Source organism: Empidonax traillii, unplaced genomic scaffold (assembly GCF_003031625.1).
Source record: "Empidonax traillii isolate 1590-97213 ecotype Southwest subspecies unplaced genomic scaffold, ASM303162v1 scaffold1132:size609636, whole genome shotgun sequence".
In the NCBI taxonomy this organism is placed as follows: Eukaryota; Metazoa; Chordata; class Aves; order Passeriformes; family Tyrannidae; genus Empidonax; species Empidonax traillii.
In genome coordinates, this window is record NW_020956325.1 from 494,852 (window position 1) to 506,091 (window position 11,240).

An 11,240-nucleotide genomic window follows, 5' to 3' on the forward strand; every position below is an offset into this window, starting at 1 on the left:
CCTCCGGTGCTTTAAGTTATTATACAGTTAATTTTCTTCGAAACTATTTTTGTCTGCCTCTCTCCAAATAGGTGGTTTCTTAAGTGAGTGTTACTTAAAGGAAACCAATCTGTTTTTCAGGAAGGGCTGATGATGTCAGTCCTTTCAACTCTGCTTTCCCATAAGAATTCTTCTAGTAAAAGGAGTTTCACTCTGGGAAATAGTGAAAAGTAACGTGAAAATATTTAAAGCATCTCGGGCTGCATGTTTATCAAACTTCCAGTTGTATGCCTGGATTTTAATCGTGTTGCGATAGTAACAAAAGAAGGGAAAGCGAGACGAAACCTTTTGGTTTTTTAAAATTAGAAAGAGATTTTGAATAACGTGCCATACTAAAATATTTATGAAGAGGTAAATACAAGCCTGAATGCACCATATACAGAACAACATGTTTTTTCATAATTGGAAATTTATCTACTCCATCTCAGCATTAGTATTAAAGCTGGAAAAAAAATCCATGTTGTGTTATGAACAGTTTTTTGGTAAAATTACTGCATCCAAATAAATACTTCAATCTCCTGCAAAACACAAGACAAATTCAGAAGGTACTGTATTATTATGGAACGTTTTTAGCAAGTGTGGATATATAGGTTGAATGTGTATTTAACTTACATTATTATTATTATTATTATTATTATTATTATTATTATTATTATTTGTTCTGATGCTGGAAATTCCTGCAGCCAACAACAAAGAAACTCTGAGCAGAGCTACAGAGACTTTATTTCACTTACTGGTCAGGCAAGAAGTGATGGTAATAACACTCTGTAAATTTTAATCTGCAGAATAAAAATACTTAGATACCTATATATTTTTCCATCTTCCAAGTAAAGAATTACATTTTACCAGCTAAATGCTCTTTGCTATTCCCATATAGGTGTCTTGAAGAGAGCAGGGACACTTTTGCCTCACCAAGGACATAGTTTTGCTTTTACTACTCATCCCTTAATCCCCACGTCATACCTGTGAGATAGGTAAGAACCATAAACCCCATTTTATACAAGTGAAAAGGTCGTGTAAGGCCAAATTCTACCCTAATATTCACCCCCACAACCAACTGATGCCGTAATAGTCTTATAATAGTAAAAGCCCATAAAAGGATCCTGACCTAGCTCAGATATTCCTGACAACTCTGGCAATCCAAAGGAATGACAAAAATACAGCATCGCTGGATTAACAGACAGAGCAGCCCAAACAAAATCTCTGTCGGCTATAAGAGGTGCAAAGGAAATACTTCTTTATCATCCTCTATTTAACAGTTTACTTCGCTCTGCTAAAAAGAACAAAGCCCAGCTATGATTCATTTGGAAATGAAATCATCCCCACCCCCAGCAAAGGCTGCCATTGTGTGGGTAAACAGTTCCTGGGGTGCTCCAACGAAATGTAAATAGATTGCCTTGCTACTATATACACAGCAAACAGCTTCAGTTTGAAACTGGGAGGTGAAAAATATGACAGAGCATGAACTCTGAAAATATTTACAAGAACAAAAGCTAATCACAAGTTGCCATCAATAAGTTACGACTGCTAATCAGAAAAAGCAGATAACAAGCCAGTGCTTCATGCATGGCAGACCGTTCTTTTGGCACAAGGTTGTAGCAACGAGATTTTAATGCAGAAGAAATATTAGTAGAAGGATTAACAGCAGGGGTTTTTTTAACTTGGGGTTTATTTAAAGTTTTCTGGATTGCAAAGGACACACACACACAAAAAATCCTCCAGTTTGCCACAATCTCCTCTGAACCAGTCACCGAAGCAACAATTTGTCCCAGTGCAATGGTGCCCTCCAGGACATGGTCTTTGGTTTTATTTCCACTATAATCAGCTGCATTTCAAGGGATGATTAAGGAAAGTAACAAGTTATTCTTCTTGAAGAAAACTACAAAATTAAAGTAATTCCACACACGGGGAACACAGAGGTCATTGTTGCTGTCACACAGCAGAAAGCTGATAGACAGAATCAGCTCAGTAAAATTTACCAAGGGTTGCAGAGCGAGTCAAAAGTAAAGCAAGGAATGAAACCCAGCACTGCTCTTCTCTCTCTGGAGCACTGGTTTACACTCCTGTCACCAGACTGTCCTAACTCCTCCAAACAACAATCATTTAACATTATAATATGGGAAGGAGCTGTTACAATCTGAGTAAACACATCTTAGCTCACAAATTAAAATAATCATCGGTCTCTGGCTAATGCAGCTGCCACACACACACACACACACAATCCCTCTGCTGAAAGTCGCTGTGAACTTCAGGGTTGGGGTTTTTTTTTTTACAAGTTGATGATAAACGGCTTTTTATAAAAAGCCTATAATGGGGTTCAATATCCTGCCTGCCTGCCTCCAGCCAGGTAAACTGGAAGATTACTGAAATGAAAAAGCAGCAATAAAATTACCGAAAATACTACAATATTTTATCAAATGGACTTTTTAAAATGAAACAATTTTATCTTTTTTTTTTTTAATTATTTTTTTTTTTTAAGACAACTCTCTAACTCCTCTACAGAATCCCCACAAATTTCTCACGGAAAATTCTCACAAGCAGGTTTGAGAGTTACCAGCACACAGTCTTAGCCCCCTGTCCAACTCCCAGCCCTTCGTCGTGGAAGCGAGGAGCACAATCTGTGTGAAGTCCTCCAGGAGCCAAAGTCACCCTCCTGCCCTGATTCTCCATGCCCACGTGCAGCCCTCCAACAGGGCTGATTGTTTAAACAGAGCTGATTTTCCAAGCAACGATGGCTGCACAGAGATCTTGAAAGAAATCTGATTTATTATCTTTCAGGAGAGACGTTTGCCAACCAAAGTCTCAGAACTCTTGAGACACTCCCCCGAAAGCTCTCCCCTTCCTCAGAAAGAAGCGTCAAATCTACTCAGGACTTCAAATGCCCCTCAGAGCTCTGTGAAGGCAACAACTCACTGCAGCTTCCCTTGACAGAAAACAGAATTGGCTGGATGAAAGCTACACAAATTGAGAGTTCCTTCCTCTCCTCTGCGTGATGTCAACAGTTAAAAGGGATTTGCCATGGCAAAGCTTTAGCAGTCCCCAGCCTGGCTCAGGCCTGACGTGCTGAGCAGCTCTGCAGCAACGACAGAAAGTCAAATGGTAGATACACAACTGTCTGCAAGGAAGAGGAAACTTCAGAGCACGTTTTGGGTGCCTTCCAGCGGCTCCAGGCAGAAGAGCAGGGCTCCAGAACAGCTATGCACAGACCTTTGTTCAGAAAAGTCCAAAGAAAGGAGAAAACACAGAGGCTTCTTCTGAGACAAGTCTGGTTCCCTCAATAATCACCAAGTCATAAAACTGTCCCTTTGATTCAGAATCCCCACAAAGGTTCTCTCCATAGCAGAGAGCCCAGCACAGTGTTGGGCTCTCATGGGCACCGACCCTACTCATAATCAGAGAGAAGAGGGACTGTTCCTGGCCACTTTGAACACTCTCAGACTGGAACAGGGTGGGTACCCCTAACAAACTGCTATTTAAACTTCACTTCCATGGAAGTTGTGACTTACTCTTAATGGAAAGGAGGCACAGGGATGCAGCAAATCCCGAATCCAAACAAAGCAGCTTCTAGCACAGACCTCATGACAGAGAAAGGCAGAAAGAATGGCAAAGACAAACTGAAGAAGCTGCGACAGTGCTGATTTCTGAACATTTCTGAGGCTCCCCTTCACATCCTCTGAGTGTCTCCAGCACAGGACCAGGATGGACAGGTCAATTCTTACAGATTGTTTTCCCTTTGCACATTATTTATCACACATACACAAAAAAACGTGGACAAAAATCTGTGCCACCAACTTCCCACTGCCTTGTTTCCACATTTCTCCTCGAGCAGCATTTATTGCAGACATCCAGATGCGCTTCATGACCACCGAGGCTGATGAGCAATGAGAACTGCAGGTCATGGCATTTGAACGCAGACCAGATTACTCACCCAGATGGAAACTAAACTTGAGACCTAAAGACCCCCAAACTTTCGGTTTAGAGCAGAAATCATTACCACACCTGTGACAGCATCGTTTACTCCCGCTGCAAAACTAGAACCATCTTTCTGAGGTGTTTTCACCTCGGCTCATTCCTGGAACGCCTGCACACATCACCTATCTTTGCACAAATCCTGCAGCACCTTATTTTAGGGATCCTTGATGGTGTAACGGGGAGGGAGGAAAGGAGAGAAGTGGATTTACCGTGGAGTGGTGAGCCCGAGGGGCTGCTGGACAGGCCTGGCACAGGGCTGCAGCGTCCCCCTTGCTTGGACGTGAGCTCCTGCTCGATCTCCTCCAGCCCCGCGCTCTTCTGGAAGCGGCTCATGCGGTTCACCACCCGGGGGGACATGTGTGTCCTCACACAGGGCTGGCCCCCGTAGGGATTGATGGGGAACACGTGGGAGGTGCCCCGGAGCGTGCTGACCACCACCCAGCGGCAGTCATGGCTGAAGGAGATGTCCTGGACCTGGAAAACAGGGGAGAGACGTGGGATGGAGTCAGCAGCGCTCACATCTCTGATGTGGGAAACAGCCATGTTTTAAAACAACACAAACCTTAACTGCAAATGGGAATAAAAGCGTATTTTACATAAATCAGATCTATTATTGAATACGAGCTGCAGTGTAATACCCACTGCCAGATTTTGTGCACTTCTCAAAAGATTTCTGAGATTCTCCTTTTCAACAGGCCCGAACTTAACGAAAACAAACCACGCTGCAAAAGTGCCCCAGAAAGCCACAAGAGCTTGGTGGAATGTTCAAACAGAACTCAGCTCTAAAAAGAGCTGGGAAATCATTTCAATTACATGTTTTGCATTTGCTTGTTTAATTTGTAGAGATTGCCCAAAAAGGGGGAAAAGGAGGGATGAGAAGGAAGAGAGAGAGAGAGAGAGATCTCACCACTGGGCCTGATTTTGACAAATCCTGGCACAAGTCTTATTTTAGCTTAAAATGGCCAGTTTTGAAGCAAACACAAAAATACAGTCAAACATTTTCCACTACAGTTACTCCTTGCATAGATCTCAGATACGAAGTCCAGAAGGATTTAATTCTCTTTTAAGTGTGCTTGACACACAACGCTTTGATGGAAAGCAAATTCTTGTTTCTGAAGGAATGCTTGAAAAGAGAGATTAAAGTTTGTTTCCAGCCCGGTCCTGGCAGACAACTCAAGAAAACAAGTAGTGGAGGTTAAAATGATTTATCATAGAGAGAAAAAAAAGTCCTAAAACATTTCTTCCAGAATTGTTTTTAAAGGTAAAAGCTGACTAAAAAGGACCAGTACGCAAGTGGGATTTACCACAGCAAACAAACATACAGACCAAGGATTAGTTCTCATTATATTATTAAACAGCATAAACTCCATAAAATTCTTTAAGATTTCACTGAAGCCAGTTTTACAATACACTAGGTACTCAAATTGGAGTAAATGCTGATAAAATCTTGACAAATATTCCAGAAATGCACTCCAGCTATTCCAGACAAAAGCAGCAAAGTATTCATCAAAAGTGCAAGTTTCCAACCGAGCCCCGAAGCCTCAGAGATAAAAAAAAAGGATTTAAGTCTTGGGACTTGTGACAAGATATTTGGCTGACAGACTGTCAGGACACAGAATGCTTCATCAACATCACACAGATAAAGCAAAAAGCAGCTCCACACACCTGCTCCTTTCAGTCCTGGTGACAGAGCCACACGATCCACCAACCACACAGCCCAGCCAGCCCCCCAAAACCCGACAGCTTGGGCACCTCTGGGACTCTGCTCCTACTGACCTACAGGCACAGCACTCTTGAGTTTGCTTACAAAGTGTTTCACCCTAACAGATCGCTCAGAAAAGGATTAGAGACCCCTCAGGGATTAACAAGGGCCGAAAAAAGAAACCCCACAGTGGTGGGGAAACGATGGCACCGAGGGTATTCCAGTGGCTGCTGTTTAAAGGGGCACGTTCTCCTGGTCAAAAGCAAACACAGGAGCTGTAAACAAACTGCCACCCTCAGTTACAACAGAGCCATGAGATGACAGAGGGGAAAAAACTGACATCTCACCCTACTGTGCAAGAGGAATGTGTGTTTCTACTTTAATGCTCCTCCCAGTTGGCATCCTGGGGTTATACTGCTGTAAAAACTACACACAACAGCCCTGGCACGTGACAACCCCAGCCAAGAAACTGGGAAACAATCACCACAGGATGTGTTGTTTTTTTTTTTTTTTCTCAGTGTAAACATTCCAGACAGAAGAAGCATCCCTGATCTACAGGAAGAAAGCGTGGAACTACCCAACCCAAAATGCTCTCTTTGAAACTGCCCTCCCAAACACTGGGGGTGTCTCATGGCCATGACTGCTGCCAACGTGGCTGAGACCACAGAGGCTTCTAATGAGGCAATAACAGGGGGAAAAAGTGTTGACAGACAAGTGTGCAGTGAATTAAGATTTACAGGAACAGAGCTAGGAAACCCTACTCAGCAGCGACAAAGAGTACCCTGGAAGCTGCTGCCACACTTGCAGTGATTCCACCTCTCCCCTACTGATGTCAAACACCTTTGTCCTCCACAGATAAACGAGGAGTTCACCACAGAAATTCAAGGAGGTGATTCAGGGAGTATTTCCAATTCCAAGGGCAGAGTGAAACACGTTGATAACAAACCAGCCCCAACCCATCCGTGTGATGAGAAGGAGCCCGTCACCTTCCAGCGGGCACTGCACCAGGCTGAGAAAAGAATGCTCAGAAATTACTCCAAAAAATCAGCTGTGTGTGTCCATGACAAACCCTATAAATTTTCCACCACGCTGCTCCTGTACATTATGCAGAGTTCTTGACTGCTCAGAGTATAAACAAACTGCACAGTGGCCCATTAGTGGTTTTCAAGTTTATGCTAAGCGTTGCAATTTATTGCTGTCCTTTAGGTTAATGTACTGTTATTTCATGTATTTAGAATATATTTCTGGATTTGTTGTTAATTATGATGTAATGTTTAGATACCAAAGATCAATCAAGACCCCTTAGTGTTTACAGATACATGTTAATAAAGCACAAAGTACACCAGATCTCTCACGGTGCACAGTTTATTCTACAGCTCAAGGTCAACACCACATTTAATACTCAACGTCTGTAATTCAAAATTTTATCTGTCCTCCTCTGGCTGGAGCAGTAAAGGGAATTACAGACCTGAGATTTGGTTTAACTTGGGAACCCTTAAGATATTTTCAGTTGCAATACTAAATCCTTCTGTGGGAACATCAGTGCCCTCTCCCAGTTTTACATCCATTTCTTCGGAGCAGTTTGGTCCCTTAAGCTTCACACTACATTTCCTGCATATCCAAAAGTCTCCATGGAATCTCTGGATACTTCAAGTCCTAATTAGAAACACCAAAGGCTCTTCAGGCCCAAAGGAATGCACTTAAAGCAACCACAGAATGTTATAAGGACAACAAGGTGCATCCTCCAATCTGCCCATGTCTACACCAAGGATCCTGTGAGTCCCACCCTCAGCTTCCTTCAATTACTCTTCTATCCTTCTACCTTCCACTATCCTATTTCCCCTTGTTTCCAACACTCTGATGTCAAATCCTCCAGAAAACTGAATTAAAATGTAGCTGCCACGTTCAGAGCCCGCCCCGAGCGAGACAGTCGGGTAATTTAATACCCGGAGTCCTACAAGGACACATCAAGTGCCAAGAGCCCTCCTGGAGCTCAGCTTTCCAGGCTGCACAGATCAGAAATCACGTCTGATATTACAGAACCACCCAGTGGGTCGGGCTGGAAAGGGGCCACAGGGGGGTCACCCGCTCCAACCTCCCCCTCTTGCAGGCAAATCCACCCCTGACGCAACTGCACCACCCAACAGCTGGAGAACAAAGCTCCCAGCACTGACCCGGTGCGTTTTAATAATAACGGTAAGAAATAAAACACATTTTCATCTTCCTAGAGCTCTTTTTTTTTTTTTTTTTCCCCTACTGCCCCCTTTTCCAGTTGTGGGGAGTTCCACCAGGTGCAATCTGTATATTCTGGTGCACTTCGCTGCATTTAATTAAACTTTGATAGTTAATTGAAACAAGAGTGAGGAAGGGCCAGCAGTGCTGCGGCAGGAACTTGACCTGTTCGTGCTCACTGTGCCGTGTCACGGAGAAAACACACCGTTATTTGAAGCACAGGGCTGAAGTATTTAATTATGCTGCGCGGGGAGACGGCAGAAAGGAAAAACCACTATCATTAACAATGAGAAAGAGCAGCAGTGCTGAGGAGCTAAGGGTCAAAATAAATTAGAAAACTGGCCTGGTACGGGAATTTTTTTGGTTGAGAAAATTAAGGAAATGATGTAGCAACGAACACAAATGAAAAAATAATAAAATCATGGACTACACAATAAGATTTATCAGACCCACACAGACCCAACTCTGTCTCCCCAAGTCCTCAAAACTGATTTCAGATTCCAGTTTCTCCCTGGGCACAGGGAGATGTTCATGTGGGGTCCCTCAGCTGGAGCAGAGCTGCCTATTAATAACTGAAACTGCTGCGAGCTCTGGCTCCTCAAGGCACTCAAGCTACTTCTAATTGCAGCAGCTTCTTCTCCTCTGCTCCCATCAAAGACCGATCAACTTCCCAAAATCAGTCTTTATTATTTCGAGTCTGTCCCCAGCTTATTTCCCAGAAATTAGAAAGTCTCTCTTCCAGAGACTATCTCAATAATTGCCACTCTCTGTCAAAAGACAGGAAGGAATTTCTCTTGGCTGTGGAGGTTCCCCTCAAATGCTTGGGAGTTGTTCCAGAGCTTCACTCCCTGGGCCCGGGACACGACACAGCCTCGCCCGGTCCCTGCGGAATCAGAGACATCCCCTGGAGAGGCGTCAGATGGCTCGGCGGCAGCCGGAGCTGGAATGTTCCCTCACTCCCTGTGCCCACTGAGGTGGGTCAGAGTGCCAGCAGGTTGGCAGGGCAGGAGCTCACCGAGAGCCCTGGCCGCGGGCCTGCCGATGCTATCGCCGTGTTTGTTTGTTCTGCGCCGAGATAATTGTGTTTGCAGGGGCTTGGTTTGTTCTGTTTACGATTTCAGATCAAAGGGGGAGCATCATCAGGTGACGCTCTTTCATCTGCAAGCAAATGAGCTTCCTCAGTTCGGAACATGCTATACCTTCATTAAAAACCTTCCAAAATGCTCTTGGGGAAAAATACAAGTGTGGTCAGTGTTGACTCACAAGGCAACAAAAGGCATTCTTGACCAAACCATGCACCAACCACATCCACGGGCACATTTTTCCTCTTTGCAGCTCAGCTGTCCTGGTGTGGATCCTCTGAGAGCTTCAGTTCTCCCTCTGGCACAGCTGAACACAACCAGCACTTGCAGTGGCCTTCCTGGTGTTACTCAGTGCCTCAGTCATGCTGCTTTTTGTCCTCTTGAGGGGGGAAAAAAAAAAATATAAAATCTGAAGTGTAAGTGGCACTTCAGGACTAAAAGATCCTAAATCTGATGTAACCGAAACAGCGACTTCTGTCTGTGTTTGCAGAAAAGTGACTTTGAGCGTTGTGACCTCGGGACTTGCATTGCTCCAGCCAGTGAATTATCTGAGCTCTTCATATCCTTCCACGGCCATTGTCCCTGCAATTCCCTTCAGAGGCAGAGCTCCCCTTTCCATCTTACCCCATCTTCAGCCCAGTCACGTGGAAGTGGTTTTCTTAGGAAGCGACTGATCCTCACAGTCCCGACCCGATGTTTGATTCAGCACAAAAGGTTCTTCCTGTATTTGCTGCTCGGTGTCAGCCAACACAACATCATCTGCAATAACGGCACTTTAACACTCAATAACGCGCCGGTTCCTCGTTCAAGGCGTCCAGGAAGAGAAAAGGAAAGCTGTGTTGGGAACAGCGGTTGTGGAGGGACAGCAATGACGCTGCTGCTCGTCCTGAATTCGTGGCAAGGGGAGGGGAAGCTCAGAAAACCCCACCTCACCAAGAACGGCACCTAAACATCCTCAGCACCAGGACACCAAGCGGGCTGGCAGGGACAGGCCCCTCAAATGAAGATCACTGACACCTGACACGTGGGTGACGTGGAGACACTGTTCGACTGCAGCATTTGATCAGAAAACACCCTTAATACGTCACAACACTTGCTTCTTTTCCAACTTAATCCACTTCGGATGTTCAGGAACGACAGAGGGGATTTCCTGTCCCCTTCTCTTTAGGAGACACATGAGAAGCACAAGCTCCTGCTCTGCCCTCCAACCACCGAAGCCAAGGGAAAACAGAGAGCAGGAATTGTGCAGCCCTGCCAGCAGGGATGTTCCAGGGCTGGGATCCCAAACTGGGGGAAACTGCAGTTCACACCAATAAACCTGGTTCCCAAATTTCTGCTCCCAGAGTGAAAACGGCCTGTCCCGTGTTACACTGCAGACCCAACAAGCCTTGGATAAATTGGCCTCCCAGTGCATTCCATGGGAAGTCCAGCTGTGCAGGAGCAGTGATCCCCCATGGAAACTCCTGTGTCTGCAGAGCTCAGGCCCAGCCACAGAAAACCACCTGAGAGGTGGAGAAACACCACCCATGTACCAGTTCTTTGTCCATGGACTGAATGGCCTTCTATTATCAGTAATTAGCATTAGCAAGAAAAACACTAATGGACAGCAAAGCCAAAAAAAGCCTGTGAAAGAAGGAGATTTTGGGAACGTGGGGTGAAGCTCTGTCGGCCAGAATCTCGTGTACCAAAGCAGAGGATTTCAGCAGGGCCATTAAAATCCCACATATAACACGGGCACAGTGCTGATGTTTAACCAATTTATAATGGGTACTAGCTAAACAAATTCTGACACTGATAATCACTCATGTCCATCAACACAAATTAGAACTTTTTATAGCTCCAGTACAGAAGGTGACCTTTAAGACCACTGGCCTTGATTCACAGTCAGCTTTAAACCAGGGGGGGAAAAAAAAGGGAAAAAGGTCTGGTGGCAAATGTGTAAACACTGTTCTGACCAGAAAGGAGGTACAGAGGCTCCCAGTGTGGGCCACAGAATATCTGCATTGAGGATTTTACACTGAACTGTCTCCAAAATTCCTGTCTAATGCTACTCATACATGACACTTGCACAACAAAGGAGCAGCCCCACACGCTGCTCTTCTCACTAAACAGCTACAAATACTTTCATTCCAAAAGAAAAAAGTAAAACAACTCATCACACTATGTAGAACCTTTTCAATGATGTGCATTGAGGATCACAGGTACCAATGCAA

The 11,240-nt window shown here is 44.6% G+C and overlaps 1 protein-coding gene across 8 annotated transcripts in view; it reads right to left on the minus strand.

Annotated features, from left to right (window-relative positions):
• Positions 1–11,240, minus strand: part of BCAS3 (BCAS3, microtubule associated cell migration factor) — a 315,701-nt gene that overhangs the window by 228,432 nt on the left and 76,029 nt on the right. For all 8 annotated transcript variants that reach the window (XM_027905220.1, XM_027905218.1, XM_027905219.1 and 5 more), the window contains exon 15: positions 4,221–4,485. In XM_027905220.1, the coding sequence (XP_027761021.1) occupies positions 4,221–4,485 (265 nt within the window). The remainder of the gene's footprint in view (positions 1–4,220; positions 4,486–11,240) is intronic.